General features: G+C 37.0%; 1 protein-coding gene across 1 annotated transcript in view; it reads left to right on the forward strand.

Annotated features, from left to right (window-relative positions):
• The window catches only part of LOC102964258, a 194792-nt gene that overhangs the window by 19676 nt on the left and 147934 nt on the right, over positions 1 to 27182 (forward strand). Inside the window, exons 8-14 of the mRNA XM_042965462.1 lie at positions 1278 to 1349; positions 8142 to 8285; positions 9174 to 9245; positions 11825 to 11968; positions 14939 to 15001; positions 17748 to 17801; positions 21299 to 21403. Of these exons, the coding sequence (XP_042821396.1) occupies positions 1278 to 1349; positions 8142 to 8285; positions 9174 to 9245; positions 11825 to 11968; positions 14939 to 15001; positions 17748 to 17801; positions 21299 to 21403 (654 nt within the window). The remainder of the gene's footprint in view (positions 1 to 1277; positions 1350 to 8141; positions 8286 to 9173; positions 9246 to 11824; positions 11969 to 14938; positions 15002 to 17747; positions 17802 to 21298; positions 21404 to 27182) is intronic.

Below are 27182 nucleotides of genomic sequence, written 5' to 3' on the forward strand. Positions count from 1 at the left end.
CCAAGAGTACACTGTATACATTGAATGTTAGCTAACTTGACAATAAATTATATTAAAAAAAACACACACAGAAAGTTGTCCTCTCTCTTTTCTTACAGCTTCTTAAGTTATGAAGGTAAAACAAAATGCAATTAGAATAATCCACTAGGATCTTTATTTGCCACCTACCATTCTCTGAATGCCTGCTGATCAAAGTTTTTAACTGCAGATTTTCCTTGATAGACTGGAATGAGGAAAGTTTCCGTCTACTGTCAGTGCTCCAGCTGCCACAGGGGGATAAATATAGAACTGATCAAATTAAAATTTGGCAATATGGAAGTAAAAAAATGTATCTGATCTGTCCCAAAGAGTTGTTATTTGCATGGAAATAAAATCATCAGTTCATTTGAATTCACTGAATTCATTGAATCACATTCAATATATCGCACATTGAATTCATTGAACCACATTCAATATATCACACAAAAAGGAAATATTGTGTTTGAGGGCATGGAGTGGACATGGAGTTGAAGATGTGCAGTAGACAATGGTCTAGCCTAGAAATAGAAACTTGAGAGTCAGCAACATACAGTTTGTAGTTACAAGAGAATTCAGGAATGGTTTATAGAGTGCAACAAGAAGAGGGCCAAGGACATTGAAATGCTAACATTTAAGTAACGGTGGAGAATAGTTTATAAAGGACGTAACAGGAAGTAACTAGAACGAACGGTAGGAGAGAAACCAAAAGAAAGCTATAGCAACAAAACAAAGAGAAAAAAGAGTTTGAAGGAGGAAAGTATTAGATAAGACCAACAAATTAAGAAGTATTCATTAATTTGGGAATGAAAGAGGAAAGTATTAAATAAGACCAAAAAAAAGTATTCATTGATTTGGCAGTAAATAGTTAATGGGTGAACTTGGTAAAAGCAGTTTTGAGAGGGTGGAAGCTAGATAAGACCAGTTTGATGTGTGAATGACAATATGATTATGATGAATAAGAACATTTCTTTCCAGAAAATAGTTTGGGAAGGAAAGGAAAAGGAAAGAGTAGTGGTTAGAGGGTATCATCTAGGTTCAACAGAAGGCTTTTTAGAAATCTAGACTTAGGAGCTGGTTTTGACATATGAATAGGATTTAAATAGGCAGACTGTAGATTGCATTCAGGACAAAAGTTTACGTAGCTAGAAAACCATAAGATGCTTTAAGGGGCAGCAAGAGAACCGATTTAGCTCACTGTGGAAGTACTTTATGTTTCTTGAATCTACTAATTTTTCTTTGTTCTGTTTTTGTCTTCACAGAAAAGGGAGATACTTCTCTAAAGACTGCCCTTTTAGCACTGAAGAGCATTAAGCGTTTTCGAGATTTTAGAGGTGAAAATAATTAGGAAGTTTTGAACACAGTTAGAATATAGGAAACTTTTAGCTAGTTGTTGAAAAGTGATGGACTACTTACATCAACATATAACTAATATGCTACAAGATTAAATGAATGGTATACGTTCAGTATTTTGGGTATTCAGATGAAGGTGAGCTTCCTGTGTTCATGTAAGTCTAGTTTGAAACATTACAAGTTTGTAATTGAAGCAAATAATATATCTTCTAACAAGGTTGCCAAAAATACATGACCCTAAAAATGTTTTAATAAATTTAAGGTTTTTGATTAGGTAATACATTCACACAGATCATAAATAAAAAAGTATTGGGGTGCCTGGGTGGCTCAGTCGGTTAAGCGTCCGACTTTGGCTCAGGTCATGATCTCACAATTCATGGGTTCAAGCCCAGCATCAGGCTCTGTGCTGACAGCTCAGAGCCTGGAGCCTGCTTTGGATTCTGTGTCTCCCTCTCTCTCTGCCCCTCCCCTGCTCATGCTCTGTCTCTCTCCATCTCAAAAATAAAAATAAAACATTAAAAAAAATTTTTTTAAGTAAAAAAGTATTTAAAGATACACAATGCGGGGCGCCTGGGTGACTTGGTCGGTTAAGCGTCCGACTTCGGCTCAGGTCACGATCTCGCGGTCCGTGAGTTTGAGCCCCGCGTTGGGCTCTGTGCCGACAGCTCAGAGCCTGGAGCCTGTTTCAGATTCTGTGTCTCCCTCTCTCTGTGACCCTCCCCCGTTCATGCTCTGTCTCTCTCTGTCTCAAAAATAAATAAACGTTAAAAAAAAAAAAAAAAGATACACAATGAAAATCTCCTTCTTGCCTGGTCTATTCAGTTCCTATTCCTTTTCCCCAGTAACTAACTAATAAGTAACTGGTTTCTTTTTTTTTTAAATTTTTTGTTAATGTTTTATTTATTTTTGAGGCAGGAAGTACTTAGATCATTCGAGAAAATATGAATATATGTATGTATATATATGTATGAATATATATATATATATATATCTCCCTCACTTTTTACGTGAGAGCATGATATGTACATTGCTCTGTATCCTTGATTTTTTAATACAGTAATATATTTTGGATATTTGTTCATATCAGAATATAAAGGCCTTTCTCATTCCCTTTTATAGTTGCATAGAGAACATGTGAATTCTCATTCTGATGGAAATTTATTCTTTTAATTTATTTTTATTTTTAAAAAAATTTTTTGTTTATTTATTTCGGAAAGAGAGAGAGAGGCAGAGTGTGAGCAGGGGAGGGGCAGAGACAGAGAGGGAGACACAGAATCCGAAGCAGGCTCCAGGCTCTGAGCTGGCAGCACAGAGCCCGTCATGGGGCTTGAACTCACGAACCGTGAGATCATGACCTGAACCAAAGTCAGACGCTCAACTGACTGTGCCACCCAGGAACCCCTGATGGAAATTCATATATTTAACTTATTGGGATCAGTGATCCTTCCAACTTGAATCTTTGTCTTTTCGATTGTGGTACCAAGAGACATTTTGCAGTGTCACATGGTGGATGCCCTGTGTGAATTATCTAACTTTTGAGTATAATTTTGAAAATATCTAACTCACTTTAAAAATGAGTTAACTGCCTAATGTTTTATGAACTTACCAAAACTCTTCTTTAACTCTTATTTTCAGTATTAACAGTATCTTAGGGTCAAAAGTACATAGTTTTATTTCATAGTCTCTAAAGGTATACTTTATTTTCTTTGGTTTCAAATAATATCATTAATGGTTGGCAAATAATATTTTTGCATAGTGTTTGATGTTTTACCAAGCACTTTCACATAATTTATTTTTTTATAATTATTCTTTTTTTAAAAAATATTTATTTATTTATTTTGAGAGGGACAGAGACTATGAGCAGAGGAGGGACAGAGAGAGGGACACAGAATCCAAAGCAGTCTCCGGGCTCTGAGCTATCAGCACAGAGCCTGATGCAGAGCTTGAAATCACAAATTCACAAATCGTCGTGAGATCATAAACTGAGCCGAAGTTGGACGCTTAACCGACTGAGCCACCCAGACGCCCCTCACATAATTTATTTTTTAACTATTCTTTATGACTATCCTGTTAAGTAGAAATCTTATAATAAAGAAAGAGAAAAGTAAAGTTCGAGGAAATTGTACCTTACCTAAGACCCCACAGCAAGTGTTGGACTCCATGTGCAGATATTTCTTTTACTGTATTATAGTTTAATGGTTCAGTTTCAAAATTCCTTTAATGCTATAACTTACCGATTAATATTATCATGATCAGCACACATATATTGAACACAAAAATATGCATAAAGTAGGCCGTGAGAAATCTTAAAATCTAGATGAAAAGATAGGTCATTTACATAAAAATATAACTAGTATTCTGTAAGGGCAAATTAGTGATGCATATTATTTTAAGAGTTTGGGTGAAGATTAGATTCCTATGAAAAAAATGGAGGAACTGTGAAGGAAGGGTAGCATCTTGCTTGATAGGTAGAGGGAAAGCCAGAAAACATTGACACCTAGAGATTTAAAAGGGAAGAAAAGATCAGAGGTGTAAGTAGGATTTGAAAGATAAGGAATGAGAGATAGTTGGTAGGTCTACATTGGAGGAGATATTAAATGTTTTGCTCAAAACAGGTCTCACTATAGTCTTTGGGCAAGAGAGTGTCAGGTACTAAGCTGTCTCTAAAGATTGATTTAACAGTGGATTGGACTAAGGAGCCACTAGAAGCAGGAAGATCATTTATTTAATCCATTCAGTCAGCAAATGAGTGACACTATGCTGGTAACCAAGATAGGTAAATACTGGTCTCTGACCCCAGAGAATTCACTGAAGAAAGACAGATGAGCAAATAAATAACTACAAATTGAGCTAAATGTTAAGGAGAAAATGTACAAGGAGGAGGTAGAGCGTTAAGGTGCAGTGACTTAATTTAAATAGGATGGCCAGGGAAGCATGTTCTGACATGTGACATTTAGGCTGAAACCTACAGGATTAGAAGGAATCAGCTGCTGGAAGAGTTGGCAGAAGCGTCTTTCAGACAAGAGGAAGAAGCTGTGAATGGTTCTAGGGTAGGAAATAACACATATGTTTAAGAAACTGAAAGGCCTTTCTGGCTGAAGTCTAGTGAAAGCATAAGAGACTGTTAAAAACTGAGACAAACTGAGGGTTGATGGGGGGTGGGAGGGAGGGGAGGGTGGGGGATGGGTATTGAGGAGGGCACCTTTTGGGATGAGCACTGGGTGTTGTATGCAAACCAATTTGACAATAAATTTCATATATTGAAAAAAAAATAAAGGTAAGGGATTTGAATCAAATTCAAAATATAATGGAAACCAATGAAGTGTTTTATTTTATTTTTTTAATGTTTATTTTTGAGAGAGAGAGAGTGAGAAGGGGAGGGACAGAGAGAGAGGAAGGCACAATCTGAACAGGCTCCAGGCTCTGAGCTGTCAGTACAGAGACCAATGTGGGGCTCGAACTTGCGGACCACGAGATTATAACCTGAACCGAAGTCAGAGGCTTAACTGACTGAGCCACCCAGATGCCCCCAATGAAATGATTTTAAACAACAGAGTGATATGATCAATTTAGTCACTCCCGTTGCAGTGTGGAGATTGGATTGAGAGAGGGAAAGAGTGGTATTTAATGGTATTTAGAAAAATTTGGAAATAATACAGGCCTGGGGAGGTTGAGGACCTGAATAGGGTCCTCAGTATGGACTAGTAAGGAAAAATGAATGAAAGAGATATGCTAAAAGGGGAAAAAACTGTGGTGTCTAGGTTTAGAGAGAAACAAATGAAAACAGAACCATGGGTTCCAACTTAGGTTAATGAAGGAATGAATCTAGTTGAAAGTATATTTATTTCAAGTTAGTAGCAATGATGGTACCTCAGAGACTATCCAGAGAAATAGGCACATGAGAAAAGCTGGAGATGTAATTTGGCCATGTAATTGCCTCATGGAGGTAACAGCTGGATAACAATCAGGAGAAATAAATCTCAGAGATAATATAGAGAAGAAAAAGCAATGACCAAGACCTTCTAGCCTAGATTCTTAATCTGTTTAGTCAATTTCATTACTTTGATTGTTTTATCAATCTTTGAGTTAATGCTAATCCCCTTAAGGTAAAATGAGAAAGATTGTGGTAGGTAAAATGAGAAAGATTTTACCATTTTATGGATAGATGTCGCATATCATACATAAGTCACTTCTCTTTAATTGATAAATGTAATATAATTCCTGAAGAGATGTTTTTGTGGGAAGGTGTTGGAGGAAATGATTGACAGCATGATCTTAAAGTTCTTCCAGAAGAATAAGAAGAGAATAAGGAGGAAATAGAAGTTGGAAAGGATGTGGTGAAATGAATGGCTTTTTTTTTTTTTCACTACCTACGTATTTGTGTAAATTGGGCCAATTCTTCTGAAAGAAAATTCTAAGAGGGTTCATTATTAAGATTCCACTGAATTTTGGTTTAGACAGATAGGATGCAGTGGAATACTATGTGGTCATTTAAAAATAATACTCCTAGAATAATATGCTGACAAGGGAAAATGTTGAAAATACATTGCTAAATGAAATGAAACTTGATATTAAAGAGTATTAAGACCAAACACCATTAAAATGTAAATCATTAAGCACGTGGCATGGCGTGTACTAATTCTGTAATTGGAAGGAAGGAGGCTAATTAAGACGTGAGGGCAGGTAGTCAGCTACCCAAATTGTACAGAGGACAGTGAAGGCTAAGATTATTAGATCTGACAAAGAAGGGGATTGAGAGGTTATTTGCTGTTCTTTGTAATAGCAGAAGCATTGTGCTCTGCATCAGAATGTTTGACCTGTAGTCTAATGTTTTCTTCCTCATGATCTTGGACAAATCACTTCATCTAAATATAAAATACAGGTATATGTGCTGAACTATAGATAATAGTACATGTCCTATATATTTCATAAGATTTTTTTGTGGCTGTCAAAAGAACTAATATAGAAGTACCCCATAAGTTATAAAAAGTGTCAAATGTAAAGTAGTATTGTTCCAAGAGAGCTATGGGAGCTTAAAATAGAGATTGGGTGATGAAATAGGGGCAAGAAATACTAAATTACTCATTTGAGAAGCTCAGTAATACAGAATGGAGGGAAGTAGAATAGTAGGTAGGCATGACAATAGGATAGAGGAATGGAAACATTAAGGGAGCAGAGGAGAAAATACATTAAATAGTCAATAATCAAGTAACAATTAGTGAATCTATTTGGTATGCATAGTAGAGATCGTAGAAGTATTATAGCACAAGGGTCTTGTGCTCACAAGGGAGATTATGGTGAGATTAGAGAAAAAAGACATTTAGAAGATTGTATACTAGATCATGTGGCACCAGCCATAAGAGCTACAAGAATTTAAGTATAATGAGAAGAATACATCTTATATATACTGATATTATGCCATTATTATATATAATGGTATATCAGAACGAACTATGATAATCTGGGGAAGCCTAAAGGAGCAGATGGAGCTTGAACTGGTTGCTGGACTGGGGAGAGAATTTAGATGTATATTCTAGATGAGGAGGCTAGCCTGCCCAAAGAAAACATGTGAGAATGACTTAGATGTCTGTAAGGAATAAAGTAGAAAGATGTGGGATAGATTTGGGAATGCACAAAATCTGAATGATAAAATACCTACTTTATAACATTGCAAATTATAATATGGCTGAGTTTGTCTTTCCCCAAATACATAATGGAATTACTAACTACCTTATAGCTATCATATTTTTAGGTGTCTATTTCTAGGCAGAAAAGTTTTACCTGAATACAAAGGCAGTGTCAGCACATTTTGTACCTAGGAAGTACAGTCATCACAGTCAGAAGTTATAAATCCATATTCCAAAGTGCTAAATTCAGATTGATTATATACTATTAGAGAATAAATACGGGTTTTTCCTAGACAGAATACATAACTACTTAAAGTGATAGGAAGGATAGTTAACCTCTAAAAAAAAAGCTCTCTGGGATCTTTCACAGCATCAGAAATTACTATCATTAAACATTCTTTTGTATTACCTATCTTAGGCCACTATTAAAGTATTGTTATTAAATAAGAAGGAAACTGACATGGAGGGGGAAGCAAAGCTCTCTCTTCTGTTAACAATTATTATTGTTAAATTATTAAAAAATTATTAAAAAATATTAAATTTTTTTAAATAAATTATTTAAAAAATTATTTAAAAAAATAACAATTCTAGGTTGATGGGGGGTGGGAGGGAGGGGAGGGTGGGTGATGGGTATTGAAGAGGGCATCTTTTGGGATGAGCACTGGGTGTTGTATGGAAACCAATTTGACAATAAATTTCATATATTAAAAACAATAACAATTCTATCAGCAGATTAATTAGCTGTTACTTGTGTATACCAAGGTTCTCAGCTCTAAGTACAAGAGAATCAGTATAAGACAAATTAAGTTTAATAAAGGAACGGGAAAGAGGCAGATTTGAGGTGGCAGTGACTAGGGGCAGCAGAGAGATCCCTGGACACATACAGAAAGGATGTAAGAAACTTGAGAGGCAAAGATAGATGGACAGAAGGAGACAGATATCAAGGCTTAATTTCTACTACGAGTTTGCCCTATAAGTGATCTATTTTGTAGGTATAAAATGAGAGTTAGATGTGTATGTACCTCAAGAGAGTATTTAAGGTGAATGCTTAAAAAAATGCTAGGTATCTGTATTAGTTTTTTGAATCATAGTTTAAGCTAATTGTTTAGAATTTGCATCTAAACTGAAAGTGTTTTCTCCTGATAGAGGTTAATGAACTTGCAAAGGCCTTAAACAAAGTCACCAATGAAAAAGTTGTTGTTGATGATATAAAACCTATACTGAAAGGCTTGGGGATTTATTTGCCAGAGGAAGAATTGCAGGAGATGCTTACATCCATTTCTCTTGATAGTAAGTATTTCTTTTCTGAGTCATTTATTACATATCACACTTGTGTTTACTTTCACTCATAAACCCACAGAGCTGATTGATTAGGAATCAAATGCAGTGAGTTCAACAACATTAGATTTTCCCTATTAGGCTTGGGTGAGAATTTGCTTTGGATTATTCTCATATTGAATTATCCTAGGGATGTATAATCTTCCTGTCTTCATCCCATTGCTTTGCCTCCTGAGGTTTGAATCATACGTTTTTATTGGACAGGAGCTGTGCAGCTCTCTCAAGCCCCTGAAATGCAGGGCCAAGCCTTAGTGTGGTGACACACACTTACCAGTTTGGTTTCCCCACAGTCCTCAAAGGGCTACAGTGGTGTTTTTGGAATCCTGCCAGTGGGAGGTTTAACTTACATGCAAAGCAAAGGGGTACTTTTCTTCTTCTTCAGTTCCAAATTCATGGCCAATAAAAAACAAAAGATGCACACTTCCTTTACTAATATATCTTTGCTTATAAGTATATATATAGTCTCCATTAGGTATTTCGGTTGGGGTTTGGCTTATGGTACTTGTAGGGAATATCTTCTTCCTTCGTAACATAGATAGTGGTAGTAGGACTTGTAATGCTGAAAAATTCAGAGAATGTCACATACCAAAAAACAATGGTCCCAAGTGGTTAAAATATATGTAAAATTCATAAAACACTCATTGGCTCTACAACAAAAAAGACTGCAAGAGTTATCATAATCATGTTCCTTTTTATAGTCTGAGGTGTGTTTAGCAGAATCAGAGTTAGAAAACAGGACTAACTTGGTTCTGAAGATTTGGTAAGCATGCATATCTTTTGACCTCATCCCTTTGTATCTTTGGGTTAAAGACCATTCATTTCTTGATGTTTCATTTTCAGACGAGGGGAAAGTGAACTTAAAAGATTTCCTGACTCAGTTAATGAAAATGCCATATTTTACAAAAGTTCAAAGTAAGTGAGAATTTTTTAACAATAAAAATTTTGAGTGGAATCCTTTAGTTTTGATTATATGCATTTGTGCAGTTTTCTAATGCTGAAGCACATCATGTATATAACAAATGTACTCTGGATGATGAATCAGTAAGGGATCCTAGTCCTGACCTTTTCTTGACTTAAATTTTATGAACTTATAGTGTTTTTCCATCACTCAAAAGGGATTAACTAAGTGTTAATAGCTGAATGAATAAGGAAACCATAAAAAGGATGAGATCATGCCATTTGAGACAACATAGATGGACCTAGAGGGTATTATGCTAAGTGGAATAAATCAGACAGAGAAAGATGAATGCCATATGATTCAAATTATAAGTGGAATCTAAAAAAAGCCAAACAGGGGCACCTAGCTGGCTTAGTTGGTAGAGCATGTGACTCTTGATCTCAAGCTTTTAAGTTCAAGACCCAAATTGGGGGAGCGCCTGGGTGGCTCAGTCAGTTAAGCGTCCGACTTCGGCTCAGGTCATGATCTCACGGTCCATGGGTTCGAGCCCCGCGTCGGGCTCTGTGCTGACAGCTCAGAGTCTGGAGTCTGTTTCAGATTCTGTGTCTCCCTCTTTCTCTGACCCTCCCCTGTTCATGCTCTCTCTCTGTCTCAAAAATAAATAAATGTTTAAAAAAAAAAAAAAGACCCAAATTGGGTGTAGAGTTCACTTAAAAATACAAAGAAGAATTATAAATAAATAAATAAATAAATAAAGCCAAACAAACAACAAATAAATAAATAAGCAAATAGCAGAATCAGACCTATAAATACAGAAACAACTTCGTGGTTGCCAGAAGGGAGGGTCTTGAGGGTTGGACAAAAAGGGTGAAGGTGAGAGGGAGATACAGGCCTCCAGTTATGAAATGAATAAGTCACAGGAATAAAGGCACAGCATAAAGAATACAGTCAATGATATTGTAATAGTGATGTAATGGGACAGATGGTGGCTACCCTTGTGGTGAACAGAGCGTAACGTATAAACTTGTCAAATTACTAAGTTGTATACCTGGAACTAATGTAACATTGTGTGTCAGCTATACTAAAAAAAAAAAAAATCAATGTTACCTTTTCTTTTTTTATCCTATTATATGTTCATAAAAATGGGATTTTATCATGAGAAGATTAACTATTGAAACATGTAGGAATATGTTGAAACATACAAGCTTCCTCCATATTTTGTAAGAGGTATTCTTCTCATTATTCCACTGCCTTAGCCATGAGGCATTGAATGTAATCTGGTTTTAATGTGTTCATTTAATTGACATCTCCAACTGTGAGATATCTGTGATACCTGTGGAACTTCTGGGTCTCCTTGGAGCCTTTGTTCTTGAGATTAATTGAAATGGCTTAATTTCCTCTAAATTTTAATTCCCAAGATTGAAACTGAACAAAATTCAGAAGGCCTAATTTAGGTAGCTACAAAAATGAAATTATTCCCTAGATTGTAGGTGTTTAGGATGTAACCAAAATGGTATGTTTTTTCAACTGACAAAATATTTTGTCCTTAATCTCTGGTTTTCTGAATGGGATCTATAAAACTCTCCTAGGTATGTGGTTTATAAGCAAATCTCTTACAGGATTAATGTTTATGATATGATAGTGTTTATCATAATACATTTAAAATTTGTTTTCTTACTTGAACAATTGAACCATGATACTTTCAGAAATGAATGTTACCTTTTTTCAGTGCTGATCCTTCCATTATTTGGGGGACTTTTTTATGTATGTGTTGGATATATCCAAGTATCCACTGAATGAAAAAAATTAAGAATAGTCACATCAAACTATGGCTGGTTATCTAATTTTTGGCAAGAGAATTGCTAGAATTACTTTTATGCTTAGTTATCCTAGCTTTAATGGAATTCCCAGCCTCTGATATGCCAGAGATGAGTATAAGCGGATGTCCTGAGATTCCTTTATATGTAATCATTCCTCAATCTCAAATTAAATATTTACAATGCCCTGTTTAGCCTAGCGCCTAAACGTTCTATGAAATCAGATAGCCTGCACTTCACACTTGGTTTTACATTTAATAACTGTGTATGCTTAGACAGACTAGCCTCTCTAAGGCTAGGTTTCCTTATCTGTTAAATAAGGGAAATATTGGTAACAACCTCACAGAATCTTTGTATTAAAATGGGATGGTGGAGGGGTGCCTGGGTGGCTCAGTCAGTTAAGCATCCGACTTCAGCTCAGGTCATGATCTCGCGGTCTGTGGGTTCAAGCCCCGCCTAGGGCTCTGTGCTGACAGCTCAGGGCCTGGAGCCTGCTTTAGATTCTGCGTCTCCTTCTTTCTCAGCCCCTCCCCCACTCTCACTCTGTCTCTGTCTCTCTCAAAAGTAAATAAACATTCTAAAATTTTTTTTAAATGATAAAATGGGATGGTGTGTATAAAACACTTAGCATAGTGCTTAGCAAGCACTAAGCTGAATACTTAATAAGTGGTAGAAGTAGCAGTAGTAGTACTACTAGTAGTAATTATTGTCACTCAGGACCCACTGAATATTGCATATTTTTTAACTTCGTATATTGCATATTTTTTTGAATATAGAAAAAGAAGGCCCCTTGAAAACTTTGGCTGCCATTAGGAAAAATGAGGTCACTCCTGATGATCTAGACTCCATGATGAAAAATATAGGAGTTCCATTATCCCAAGATGCGATTCAAAGATCCCTGAAGAATGTGGCTATCACGGGTGAGCATTTAACATTTCTAGGTATCCTTTATCTTAGCTGACATGCATGTGTTTGAACTTTTCAAGAATCCTTAAAGGGTTTATCCACTTCATGGATTATCCGAGCTCTTTTCTACCAACTACCCACTTGGGTTCTACTTATTTTAAGTAGCATCATACAGAGGAGGATCTATACGGTAGAAGGGTATGTGTCTGAATGATACGCATGAGTCTGTCTTTTTGATGGAATCTACAAAATATCAAACGTTTTTCAGTATAGCAATTACAGTTGCCAATCTCTGTTCATATTCCTTGTTCTCTGACATGCATTTTTTCTTTCAGAAGATGGGAAAGTGAATTTAGAAGGGTTCATTGGCAATTTAGTCAATTCAGGATTTTCATTTCTACCTGAAAGTAAGAATTTTCAGTTGAATGGAGATAGCTAATGATATGTAGGTTATAGATCTCTTGGGAAAACCCTAGCTAGATTTTGAGATGGTCTTAAACTGATTTACCACTGGCATAATTGTCTAGTATCTTTACTCCACACATGTCAAATGTGTATGTAGCACATGAGAACATGCCCTTTAGAGAGCTCTAGTTACCTCTTCTGCCTAGTCTGAGACCAGAGTCTTAACTGCAGTTATCTTTCCACTGAGGACCTTGTGAAGAAAAAAATCACATTAATTAAAATGACTAAACCAGTACTTAGAAGTACACTGTTTGCAAGTTACTCTACTTTAACTCAAGTGTAATTGTGTGAGACATATTAAAATGATAAATAGTGGATTCCTGATATTGATTTACAATAATTCTTCTGTAAGAAATGAGTGAAAATCTTTGTTACTGTTAGGAGAATTTTTCTTCAGGTTTGTTTTTTTTCTTTTGTTATTTCTTTTTTTTCTCTTTTTTTTAAAAAAAATTTTTTTTTTTAACGTTTATTTATTTTTGAGACAGAGAGAGACAGAGCATGAACGGGGGAGGATCAGAGAGAGAGGGAGACACAGAATCTGAAACAGGCTCCAGGCTCTGAGCGGTCAGCACAGAGCCCGACGCGGGGCTAGAGCTCACGGACCGCGAGATCATGACCTGAGCTGAAGTCAGCCGCTTAACCGACTGAGCCACCCAGGCGCCCCATCTTTTGTTATTTCAACGTTGTTTTCTTTGGTTATTTCTTTGTATGGGCTCCATGTTTTTGCCCCTAGTTTCTCTTTATACACTAATTCAAAGTTTAATTTTAGCACAATGTTTGTCAATTATAATGTTAAGGACCCTTTTCTTCTTTGGGTTTGCATAGTATTTCTGTAACCTTAGGCCTCTGAATTCTCTGATAAGCTGCCCTTTCTTGCCACGATGGTGCTGAAAAGGAAGGAATGATTTACATTTTGCACGTTTAAGTGAGAAGAATATCTCTGACACCAAGCCAAAATTATACACACATTCAAACCACTTTATATCGTCCATTTTTAAGTGCCCTCTATGGTTGCAGAAATTCAAGGTTTACTTCTTTGACCATGTCCACCTACTTTTGGATAAGCACATATATGTAGCTTTGATAAGCAAAAAAATATTTATGAAGAGATGTTTTGTAGAGATGCCTGGGATCCAGACCTGAGCTGAGATCAAGAGTCGGATGCTTAATTGATTGAGCCACCCAGGCGTCCCTAGAAATGCCTTTTTTGAGACAACTTCCTAATATTATATATCAACTGCTTTTGGGAACTGGTGTTAAAAATAGCCATATCAAGAGTGTCACCATATCTTCAGAAGATGTTACCCATTAGATTATTTAGTGATGAAAAGTGTCGAAATTTAGATGATTGATTGATTGATTGATTTTTTAGAGAGAGACAGGGCAGGTGTGCTCACCAGCAGGGGAGGGGCTGAGGGAGAGGGAGAAAGAATCTTAAGTAGGCTCCATCGTGAAGCCTGATGTGGCTCTCCATCCCACAATTGACCATGAGATCCTGATCTGAGCTGAAATCAAGAGCTGGATGCTTAACTGACTGAGACACCCAGGCACTCCTTGAAATTTAATATCAGAAAAAAAATCTCTCTTCCAAAGACCAGTGTGCTTCTTTGTGTAGGTAATAACCCGAGTTCCCCTTTATGCCTTAGCTTCCAAAAAGTTTCAGATCTAAACTTAATATTTAAGCACTATTAACCATGTTGGCCTTGTTTGTTATTTACTACCTTTTTCTCATGTGTTTTTGATGCTCACATTTCTAATTATGATTGTTGTATTTTCTATTTCTCCATGAAATTTTGTCAGTTCTGTTATATACTTTTTAGACTCTCTAATTTGGCTCATCTGCATTTATGATTGTTATATCTTCCTGATGAATTGGCTGGCAGAGAATACCGAATGTATCATTTTGGAAGAGAAATCACTTTTTCCTCTGAGTACAGGCTGAAAATTGATTCCCCATTCTATGGCTACATGACTCCTTATTTACCACATTTTTTTAATGTTTATTTATTTCTTTGAGACAGAGACAGACAGAGCATGAACGGGGGAGGGTCAGAGAGACAGGGAGACACAGAATCCGAAGTGGGCTCCAGGCTCTGAGCTGTCAGCACAGAGCCCAACACAAGGCTTGAACTTACAGACCGTGAGATCATGGCCTGAGCCGAAGTCGGACGCTCAACCGACTGAGCCACCCAGGTGCCCCTACCACATTTTACATAGTGGCTCCTAACTGTTCCCTCAACATCAGCCAGTAACACTTCTTGTCTAATATCATATGGGCTGTACTGGGTTAAATGTTCCTGTGCTTATAGCCATATTCTCTTTAAAATGATCAAAAGAACATGTTTCTATTTCTGATAGAAGAACTGAAAGTGTGCATCTGAATACATGTCAAAAGACTCTTCTTTTCACACTGAAATGGAATATAGCGATGTGAAGATAATAGGAAGTATTTTTCTGAAATTGAAAATTATTAGCATTTCCCATTCTCATAGCTTTTACCGCTTCTATTTTTCTCCTAGGAAGTAAGGTTGATGACAGCAACTTAGACACTTTTCTAGGAAACATGAAGATGGAGATGTCAGGTAAAGAATTTTGTAAGATTCTGAAGCACCTGTCAGTTGAAGGTGACATTTACATAGACATCGTTCACATGGTTCTATGTTGTGAGAAGTCTTTTTATTAATGTAAACTTCTTAGATATAAAATCCTTATAGAAAGAACCATAGAAAATGATAAAAATAATAAAAAATTACCTTAAGTGTTATGCTTTAGGCTCTCCTCCTTGAGAATAAATTTTATGGTTTCCAAAAGTTCCATTTGGGAGGTGTGGAAGAAAGATGGAAATGTATTTGCTATGTTAGTACTTTAGATCCAAACTTACGTTTCTAGGAATACTTTGGCAACCTTTCCTCTGTATCACTGATTCAAAAAGCATCATTAAGATCTCACAATATTCTTTTTATTATTTAAAAAAAATTTTAATGTTTTCTATTTTTGAGAGACAGAGGGAGAGACAGAGCATGAACGGGGAAGGAGCAGAAAGAGAGGGAGACACAGAATCCAAAGCAGGCTCCAGGCTCTGAGCTGTCAGCACCGAGCCCGACGAAGGGCTCGAACTTTGGGAGCGGGGTAGCACCCTAAACTGCCACCGTTACCATGTATACCCAGTCCAATCCACCAAGAAAGGCCTGGCACACAACATTCTGTTCTTTAAACTTTTTTTTTCAATTTTTCCTCCTTTCTCCTTTTAAAATGCTATTCTGCACTTTGAAAACAGAATCAAGACATGATGAAGAATCAGCTTCTGAAGAAAAGGATTGCTATAGAATAAATACAGCTGTATTACACTGCTATTAAATAGCTCAATGCAGGAAAAAATTTACAAGATACAAGTTTGTTTGTGTTTTTTACAATATTAAAAGGCAGGAGTTTCAACTTTATAAATCTAAGAACATTTTATGCATAGGGTAACGTGCATTACTGTTATTTAAGGAAACACTGACAAATCCTTTAACTTGCAAATCTGATTAAAAAATATCAAAATGTTGAAAGTTGTGGAACAACCTAACCATTAAGCAATTTATCTACTATTTTTATATGATTACAAAATGTGAGGGGCACCTGCGTGGCTCAGCCGGTTTAGTGTCCGACTTCAGCTCAGTTCATGACCTGGCGGTTGGTGAGTTTGAGCCCCGCTTCAGACTCTGTGCTGACAGCTCAGAGCCTGGAGCCTGCTTCGGATTCTGTGTCTCCCTCTCTCTCTGCCCCTCCCCCTCTCATGCTCTGTCTCTCTGTCTCTCAAAAATGAATAAATGTTAAAGAGCTCATCAAACTCCACACCCGAAAAACAAATAACCCAGTGAAGAAATGGGCAGAAAACATGAATAGACACTTCTCTAAAGAAGACATCCGGATGGCCAACAGGCACATGAAAAGATGTTCAACGTCGCTCCTTATCAGGGAAATACAAATCAAAACCACACTCAGATACCACCTCACGCCAGTCAGAGTGGCCAAAATGAAGAAATCAGGGGACTATAGATGCTGGAGAGGATGTGGAGAAACAGGAACCCTCTTGCACTGTTGGTGGGAATGCAAATTGGTGCAGCCGCTCTGGAAAGCGGTATGGAGGTTCCTCAGAAAATTAAAAATAGACCTACCCTATGACCCAGCAATAGCACTGCTAGGAATTTATCCAAGGGATACAGGAGTACTGATGCATAGGGGCACTTGTACCCCAATGTTTATAGCAGCACTCTCAACAATAGCCAAATGATGGAAAGAGCCTAAATGTCCATCAACTGATGAATGGATAAAGAAATTGTGGTTTATATACACAATGGAATACTACGTGGCAATGAGAAAAAATGAAATATGGCCTTTTGTAGCAACATGGATGGAACTGGAGAGTGTGATGCTAAGTGAAATAAGCCATACAGAGAAAGACAGATACCATATGGTTTCACTCTTATGTGGATCCTGAGAAACATAACAGAAACCCATGGGGGAGGGGAAGGAAAAAAAAAAAAAAAAAGAGGTTAGAGTGGGAGAGAGCCAAAGCATAAGAGACTGTTAAAAACTGAGAACAAACTGAGGGTTGATGGGGGGTGGGAGGGAGGGCAGGGTGGGTGATGGGTATTGAGGAGGGCACCTTTTGGGATGAGCACTGGGTGTTGTATGGAAACCAATTTGACAGTAAATTTCATATATTAAAAAATAAAAAAAATAAAAAAAATAAAATAAAAATGAATAAATGTTAAAAGAAATCAAAATGTGATAAAAAGCCCTTATCTTGCCTCCCCCCTTTTGGTGATATGATCATACCTGGGACAGTCATAAGATTGACCAAGGAGGGTGATGAGCGAGCAATGGGAACCATAGCTAGGACCAGACAGGGTTCCACAGGCAAGGGGAGCATGAAAGTGGAAGGGCCCAACTGACATCGACAGGGAACTGGATGTGAAGGAAACAGGACTAAATGAATCAGTCTGTAAAAATAGAATTATACAGGGGAGATGACTGCTCATGTCCCAGACCCCCTAGTTTGCAGAGAAGTGGGAATAGAGGTGAAGTAGTCCTAACATGGATTTTATAGACCAGGGCAGGTAATAAAAGCATTCTGAATGGAAATACTGGTGTGTGGGGTTATGTACCTGGTGGGGTGGAGCATAGAAAAGAATATGAAGGCATGGGCGGGGGTGGGGGGAGAGAAATACAGTTGTAGTAAAAATCATGGGAAATTGTTGATTTCTTATGCTGTTTCACAGTTAAGAATTTCATGTGTTTGAACCTCATTATGATCTCTGTAATTTGTACCTCATTTTACAGCTGATGGAAGAGTTGAACCTAATAAACTAAAGAAGAAAGCTGAAGCTGTTACAGGTAAGAAGTTGATATAAAACTGAGAGAGCAATGCTTTAAACTTTTTTTAATGTTTTATTGATTTGCGAGGGGGGGGAGGGGCAGAGAGATGGGGAGACACAGAATCGGAAGCAGGCTCCAAGCTCTGAGCTGTTAGCACAGAGCCAGATGCAGGGCTCGAACCCACGAACCATGAGATCATGACCTTAGCTGAAGTCAGACATTTAACCAACTGAGCCACCCAGGCGCACCTGAGATAGTAATGCTTTTAAAACATATTTTTGCAAGAGTATTCTCAGCAATATTTTTTAAAGTATTGAAGTATAGTTGACATACAACGTTATACTAGTTTCAGGTGTGCAATGTAGTGGTTCAATAATTATCTACTTAACTAACTGCTCACCATGGTAAATGTCGTTACCATCTGTCATCATGCAACGTTATTATGATATTACTGACTATATTCCCTATGCTGTACTTTTCATCTTTGTGACTCTGTTCACCTATTTCATGCATCCCCCCCAACTCCCCTTTCCTCTGGCAACCAACAGTTTGTTCTCTGTATTTATGAATCTATGGTTTAAGAAAGTGCAACTGGGGGGAGAAATAGAGATAAAGATCTCTCTCTCTCTCTCTCTCTCTCTCTCTCTCTCTCTCTCTCAAAAGAAGGTTTAAGTGTTCTTGCTGCCTGCTGCACACCCCCATCATCTCTACCCTCAACCCTTCTTTCTAATCAAACCCTGATAGGAGGTAAGATAGAAGAAAAACTCTAGATGTGTTGATGGGATGGGAGTGAGGGTATAGAAAAAAACAAGGAGACCTTTTGTCGTGCTTCCTGTTTGGAACTCTGGGATGTCACCACCTCACTGAGTGTCCAGACAGGATGCCATTTTCACCAGAATAGATATTGCGGTATGGTGTTCTTAGGCAGAGGGAGGGCTGGAAACAGGCCACCGCTTTGCCCCCTTTGGCTTTGTGTGGTATGAAGGATATCCAGTTTTCCCACGTACTCCCAGTAAGCAATGTAGAAGGTTTCTCAGAGATGGCAGTGGGTCTGCCATGGGACACCAAGTCAAAGGGAGAGGTGATCCCTCCAGAGGCTATGGAGTAGACAGTATGGTCTGGGGACTAACAGAATACTTGACTGAGACAGAGGATCTCATCACCAGTGAATGCTAGGGCTTAGCCAACCAAGTTAGTGAAGGAAGGACCAAAGAACCTTGACTTTGCTAAAAAACAAAACAACAATGACACAGACCACAACGACACAGACGACAAGTTTCTCAGGCCATCAGCTTCAGCAGGAGATGTCAGGACTCATGAAATGTGGATTTTGTTGAAGAGGCTATCGAGAATCCAGAGGGCAACCCAAGGTCTGGCTGCCCTCCTTCACGGGCAGCAGGACCCCCAAGCTTTCCCTGATACTACGAGGAGGCCTCTCAGAGCGGAAGTGCGGAAAGGTTTGAAAAACTGAGAATTTCCCAAAATAAACTAGGTCAACCAAAAAGGAACTTTTTATTTTAAACCGGAAGAAACTAGGTTAACTCTATTTTTTAAGTTTTTGTTTAAATTCCAGTTAGTTAACATACAGTGTGATACCAGTTTCAGATGTGAAACTGTTTCTCCTCCATCACCTGTTTCTCCTCCTCTCACCCACTCCCTTCAGGTAGTTAACGGACTTTCCCCCTCCTCTTCTTACCAAACAGGATACGGGAAGAAGGAGGAAAGGGAGCTTCCTTGTGTCATTTTTTTTTCCCCTTTCAACCCTCTGGTTCACAGTAAAACGAAATGTTAGATTTTCAGGTTTGCTTTATAAAAAGTAGCTTTTGAAAATTAAAACAAAAACCCTCTTTCCTCTGAGTTATATAAATTCTATGGCTGAATAGAAAAGTTTTATGGAAGAAAAGGAATATGAAAAAGAAAAATACATGAGTACAATTTACAATGTCATACCTGTACCACATGTTTCAACATGGCAGGATGTCACTCACAGCTGCTTCAAGGGAAAAAGATTTTGACCTAGCTTTTATATTATTATGGAGATAGGTATTCCAGATGTATAAGCCAAATCAGAAAAGTGTTTCTTTATGAAACTTAAGCAGTTTTATGAATTCCATTTCTCTTTCTCTGTGATTTGAATTTTGCCTTGTCTTTAGCTAACAGGAAGCTGTATCATTATGAAATCTTACCTTTCCAAGGTGAGATTGATGATGAATCAACAAACCACTCGCAATGTATCACTTATTGTCTTATTTCCTAATCATGTGATAAAGAATCCTGATACTCTCCAACATATGGATTCAATATAATTGAAATTATTTTATCTTGGTAGGTTGTTTTCTTTGGGGCTTTTATATTGATCTTATTGATATGAATTTTAACAAATTTTCCAAGACAAGAGACAGAATTTATTATTGCAGGTTAATTGTGAAATGCAGAATAAGAATGTAATTATTCTGTGATTTTGGTTAGCACAGGCAATGAATCTAGTTAGAGCTAAAAAAAAAAAAATGCTACTTTGGCTTAGATGTAGTTATTAAAATGTATCACGCGGGGCGCCTGGGTGGCTCACTTGGTTAGGTGACCGACTTCAGCTCAGGTCATGATCTCCCTGTTCGTGGGTTCGAGCCCCACGTTGGGCTCTGTGCTGAATGCTTGCCTGCTTCAGATTCTGTGTCTCCTTCGCTCTCTGCCCCTCCCCCACTTTGCTCTGTCTCGCTCTGTCTCTAAAAAATAAATAAATGTAAAAAAAAAAAAATTAAAACAAAACGTATCAAACGTCTGCTACATACCTGACAGAGTTCTAGATCTTTTCATAAGTGTTATTTTATCTTCACAGAAGCTCTGCGAGATAGTCTCATCTTTGTTTCATACAACAGAAAACTAGGACTCAAAGTTAGGTTATTTACCTAAGTTCCAGTAGATAATAAATAGTAGAGAACAATATTCAACCCTTGTGTTCTTACTCCAACCATGGTGATTTTCTCATTTCACTGGAACTGCCTATTTATTTTTCTTAAAAATTTTTAACATTTAGTTTCTTTTGAGAGACAGAGACAGAGCATGAGTGGGGGAGGGACAGAGAGAGAGAGAGAGAGAGAGAGAGAGAGAGAGAGAGACATACAGACAGACAGAATCTGAAGCAGGCTCCAGGCTCTGAGCCGTCAGCACAGAACTAGATGTGGGGCTTGAACCCAGGAACTGTGGGATCATGACCTGACCTGAAGTCGGACACTTAACTGACGGAGCCACCCAGGCGCCCCCTGCCTGTTTCTATCATAAAAATTATACACTGGAAAGTAATTCTGTTCCTTTAGAAGTTTATGGGGTATATGGTTATTTTTCCAAAAAGGTTTAAGAGAAGTGAGCTTAATTCTAACCATATTGAAGCTCTGCCTTAAACTGAAACATGTTCCATGGATCTTGCATATTTCTGCCAAGTCTATAATGAATGGGTAAAATATATGGAACATTTCAGCATTAGTAGGCATTTTCATATTTTTTTCTCTTTCCCTAAGGAGAGACAGTAGCTGTCAGAGACCTGGACAAGATACTAGGGAACATGGGCTTTGAACTCACCAAAGAAGATTCTGGAGAGATGAAAAGAAAACTTCCACTTTATGGTGACTCATTTTAGATATAAAAAGTCTTTCAGGAAAATTTGGTCTCGAGGGTCTATGTAAGAGTTATTCTGAAACCAGATTAATTTTGTGATGTAAAATCTTCGGGAAAAATGTAGTTCTAGAACAAGAACTAATCCTGTCTTCCATTTTCTGAATGTATATAGAATACAAAGCACTTGACTAGATTGATTCCAAGACCATCTTTCACATCTGGGAATGTTGAGGAAGCACAGTTAAACGATGGAAAAGGAAATAAATGCAAGCCCACTGTGTACCCTTCCCACATTCCCCATCATTCCTCTCTTCTGACACAGCCCCATAATACTACTGAAAGTTCTCTCTGGGCACCAGTAACCTGCCATTTGCTAGTTGCATTAGACATTATTGACTTTTTATTGGAGCTTTCTACTGTCTTTTGTATTGGTGATAATTCTCACCTTCTTGAAATTATTCTCCTTTGGCTTCTGTGTTTTTTTCCTCCTAACCTGGATCTTCTCATTTTTTGATTTTCATTTTGCATACTCTACCTGGGTAATCTCATCACTGTCTTTTGTTCAACCTATCATCTACATGCTTGTGACTGTAAATCTGTGTTTCTATACAGCTTCAGACTGGTGTATCCAAATGCCTGCTAGACATTTCTACTTGGATGTTCCATGGGACGCTTCTTTTTCTCAACTGAACTGAATTTAGAACTTAGAACTGAATTCAGTATTTTCCTGTCCAGTCTCCTAGTCCTGTATTCTCAATCTCATTTGTGCTCTCCCTATCCATCTATTCACCTAAGCTAGATATATGGAATTCATTTTTGATTCCCCCAATTCCTGTCAACCACGATCTGGATTATCTGTCACCTAATTTTGTAAGTTTTACCTTTATATAAACCTAAATTTAAAAATTACTGCACACAGATGGGTAGATGGATGGATATGTGACAAGCCAAGTATAGTAAAATGTTAAATAGTAGAATCAGATGGTGGGCATATGGGTGTTTATTGCACAGTTCCTTCAACTTTGCTATATGTTTACAAATTTTCATAATAAACCATTGGAAAAAATCCCATATGTAAATCCATCAGTTTCTCTCACTCCCTGCTACCACTGCCCTATTTTAGGTCCTTTCATTCCTGACTTCAGCTACTACAAGGGCTTCCACAAAATATTAGACATTAGAGTGATCCATATAAGATGCAAATCTGATGACATTCTGCACCAATTTAAAATCCTTTAATGGCTTTCAGTTTGGTACTTGGGAATGTCTCAAGTCCTTTTTATGGCAAACAAGTTCTTTCATTATCTGGGTTGGCCTTATCTGTCCAATCTAGTATTTTACCCTCACTAACATTGAACTTTTATTCCAAGCATACATATATCATGCTTTTTGTCGCATCTTTGTTTTGTTTATACTTTCCCCGCTATTCAGAGAGTTTCCCCTTCCCCTTTGTTTGACCTACTCCTCACCATTGCTTATTAGAGTTGAGGGCACTTTTTCTAGTAAGTTCTTTAAATACCCAGGCTCCATTAGATGTCTCTTCTCTGTGTTTCCACAATAACTGCATACATTTTTCATTATAATTGCCACATTGTGTAAATGTATGCTTCTTTGCCTGTCTTGTCACTTTAATGTGACCTTAGAATAGAAAAGGTTATTCTGTATCTAGTACCTAGCAGAGTGTCTGGCCTATAAGTAAGCACCCTATAAATGTTGAGTGAGAGATGATAGAGTAAATGAGCGAAAAAGTGAATGATTCCTAAGGAAAACAAAAACTGCCTTTGGTCGGGCCACTAATACTTACTTCTAATACATTGTAATCATTTGCAGCAATTCTGAGCAACAGGGAGAATCAGAGTATATTAGCAGTAAATCAGAGATGAAAATAGACTTTTCTTCACTAGAGAGTCATACTTAAGAGTCATAGCATTACCAGAATTGAGGGCCTTTAGAGAATTAACTTGCATGGATGGTATTTTCTATCCTGTTTATAAGGACTAAAATAGCTGAGTAAAAGCATATTTTTCCATGGGCCAGACTTTATGGTTCAAGGGTCAAAGGCCAGCTTACTAAAATAGAATCAATGTCTTGGGGCACCTGGGTGGCTCAGTCGGTTAAGCGTCCGACTTCAGCTCAGGTCATGATCTCACAGTCCGTGAGTTCGAGCCCTGCGTCAGGCTCTGTGCTGACAGCTCAGAACCTGGAGCCTGCTTCGGATTCTGTGTCTCCCTCTCTCTTTGCCCCTCCCCTGCTCATACTCTGTCTCTCTCTGTCTCAAAGAAAAATAAATTAAAACATTAAAAAAATTTTAAAAAGTAACATAGAATCAATGTCATAAAACTAAGAATTAAGCAATTCAAGTGAGCCCAAATGGTGATGTGGAATAATGAAATTCAGCTTATTTCTGGTTTCTTATTTTATAATTTTTTAAAGAACCTGCTTTGTATCTCCATTATGTCTTATTTTTTAGCTAAAGGGAAGACTGATCTAAAAACATTGATAGTTTCAGTACAAGTTATTACAGGTCAGTGAGAAATTACTATAAATATGAGATCCCAAGTCTACACTAAATTATATTTTTTCCTGTGATAAATATTTTACTGAAGTATGAAACACGTAATTACTACATTGTATAATGTGTCCAGCTTAAGAATTATTACAAAGTGGACATACATATTTATCTATCACCTGGATGAAGAAATACATGATCAATAATACAGAAGATCCACTGTACCACTTCACAGTCATGTCCTCTGGACTCTCTGGAGGTAACTGCATCCTGTATTCTAGGACCACAGATTAGTTTCACCCGCTTTTGAAATTTGTATAAATGCAGTCATCTGATCTGTGTTCCATGATGTCTGACTTCTTTCATGTAACATTGTATTACATCTTATTCTCTGAGATTTGTCCACATTGTTGCATGTAGCGGCAGTTTGTTAATTTTCATTGCTGCATATTGTACAGTCTACCAAATTACAGTCAAGGAGATCTTTAGAGAATGTGCGGTAGTAGGTAAAATGATTTCTGACTAGCTCGTCGTACCTGAATTGCCGTGCGATATTCCACTGCATCAGTATACCACAAGATATGTATCCAGTCTACCGTCACAGGACATTTCTAGTTTGGAGCAGTTATGAAGAACATATTGCTATGAATATTCTTGTATATGCCTTTTGGTGAACATATGTGCACAATTCTAGGCCATCCACCTAGAAATGAAATTTCTTTGTTGTTAGATGGGATTGTGTGTACTTGATTAGATATTGTCAATCCATTTTCTAAAGCAGTTGTACCATTTGACACATCAACAATTGCTTTACATCCTTGCTAATACTTGGTATTATCTCTCTTCTCCATTGTAGCCATTCTGGTGAGCATGCTGTGGTATCCCACTGTTATTTTTGGATTTCCCTAATGATTAATGATGTTGAGCATTCATGTTTACTGGTTATTTGGATACCTCTACGATAAAGCTCCTTTCATGTCTGTTGCCTATTTGCTTGGATGTCTGTGTTCTACATACTGAATTTTTAAAACATTTTTTATTTGTTTTTTAAATTCAAGTATATTTATCATAAGGTGTTATATTAGTTTCAGGTGTACATTCTAGTGACAGCTATACATTATTCAGCAGCTCTATACATTACTCAGTGCTCATCAGCTAAGTGTACTCTTCAATCCTCATTACCTACTTCACTCATCCCCCAACCCACCCACCCATCTGCCTCCTGGTAACCATCGGTGTGTTCTCTGTACTTCAGAGTCTGTTCCTTAGTTTCTCTCACTCTTTTTTTTTCTCTTTGTTTGTTTTTTTCTTAAATTCCACATATGAGTGAAATCCTTTGATATTTGTCTTTCTCTGATTGACTTATTTCACTTAGCATTATAGTCTCTAGCTCCATCCATGTTGTTGCAAATGGCAAGATTTCATTCTTTTTATGGCCGAATAATATTCCATTACATATATATTCCATTATATATATATTCCATTATATATATTCCATTACATATATATTCCATTATATATATAGTCCATTATATATATAGTCCATTATATATATATGTATATGTATATATATATACCATATATCCATTATATATATATACACATATGTATGTGTATGTATGTGTATATATATATATATATGTATGTGTGTGTGTATATATACGTATACACACACATACATATATATATATATATATATACACACACACACACACACACACACACACATACACATACACACACACACACTACATCTTCTTTATCCATTCATCAGCTGATGGATACTTGGGCTGCTTCTATAGTATGGTTATTGTAAATAATGCTGCAATAAACATAGAGGTGCACATATCCTTCTGAATTAGTGTTTTTGTATTCTTTGGATAAATACCCAGTAATGTGATTACTGGATCATAGGGTAGTCTATTTTTAATTTTTTTGAGGACTCTCCATAATGTCTTCCACAGTGGCTGCACCACCTTGCATTCCCACCAACAGTGCACGAGAGTTCCTTTTTTTCCACATCAACACTTGTTGTTTCTTGTGTTTTTGATTTTAGCTATCCTGACCGGTGTGAGGTGATATCTCATTGTAGTTTTGATTTGTGTATCCCTGATGATAGGTGATATTGAGCTTGTTTTCACATGTCTGTTGGTCATCTGTATGTCTTCTTTGGAGAAATGTCTGCTTGTGTCTTCTGCCCATTTTTTAATTGGTTTATTTGGGGTTTTTTGATGTTGACTTGGTGTAAGTTCTTTATACATTTTGATACTAACTCTTTATCAGATACATCATTTGCAAATATCTTCTCCCATTCAATAGGTTGTCTTCTAATTTTGTTGATTATTTCCTTTGCTATGCAGAAGTTTTTATTTTGATGGCATCCCAATAGTTTATTTTTGCTTTTATTCCCCTTGCCTCAGGAGACATATCTAGAAAAAATGTTGCTACAGCCGATGTCAGAGAAATTACTGCCTGTGCTCTTTTCTAGATTTTTATAGTATTAAGTCTCCTATTTAGGTCTTTAATCCGTTTTAGTATACCTTGGTGTCGGGTGTAAAGTGGTCCAGTTTCATTCTGTTATATGTAGCTGTCCAGTTTTCCCGGCACCATTTGTTGAAGAGATTGTCTTTTTTTCCCATTGTATAATCTTTTGTCAAAGATTAATTGACCATATAATTGTGGATTATATGCCTAAATATGCTTTATATGCTTTCTACCCTTTTCTATTGATCTGTATGTCTACTTTTATACCAGTACTATATTGTTTTGATTTGTACCGCTTTGTAGTATAACTTGAAATCTGGAATTGTGATACCGCCTGCTTTGTTCTTCTTTTTCAAGATTGCTTTGGCTGTTTGGGGTTTCTGAGGTTCCGTATAAATTTTAGGACTATTTGTTATAGTTGTTACTGGTATTTTGATAGAGAATTCATTAAATCTGTAGATTGCTTTGCATACTATGGACATTTTAACAATATTTGTTCTTCTACTTCATGAGCATGGAATATCTTTCCATTTGTTTATGTCATCTTCAAATGTTTTCATCAATATTTTATAGTTTTCAATGAATGGGTCTTTCACCTCTGTGGTTGAATTTACTCCTAAATATTTTATTATTTTTAGTGCAATTGAAAATGGGATTGTTTTCTTAATTTCTCTTTCTGCTACTTCATTATTAATGTGTAGAAATGCAACAGATTTCTGTATATTGATTTTGTACCCTGTAACTTGGCTGATTTCATTTATCGGTTCTAATAGCTTTTGGTGGCTTTTGTAGTT

Source organism: Panthera tigris, chromosome E1 (genome assembly GCF_018350195.1).
Source record: "Panthera tigris isolate Pti1 chromosome E1, P.tigris_Pti1_mat1.1, whole genome shotgun sequence".
In the NCBI taxonomy this organism is placed as follows: Eukaryota; Metazoa; Chordata; class Mammalia; order Carnivora; family Felidae; genus Panthera; species Panthera tigris.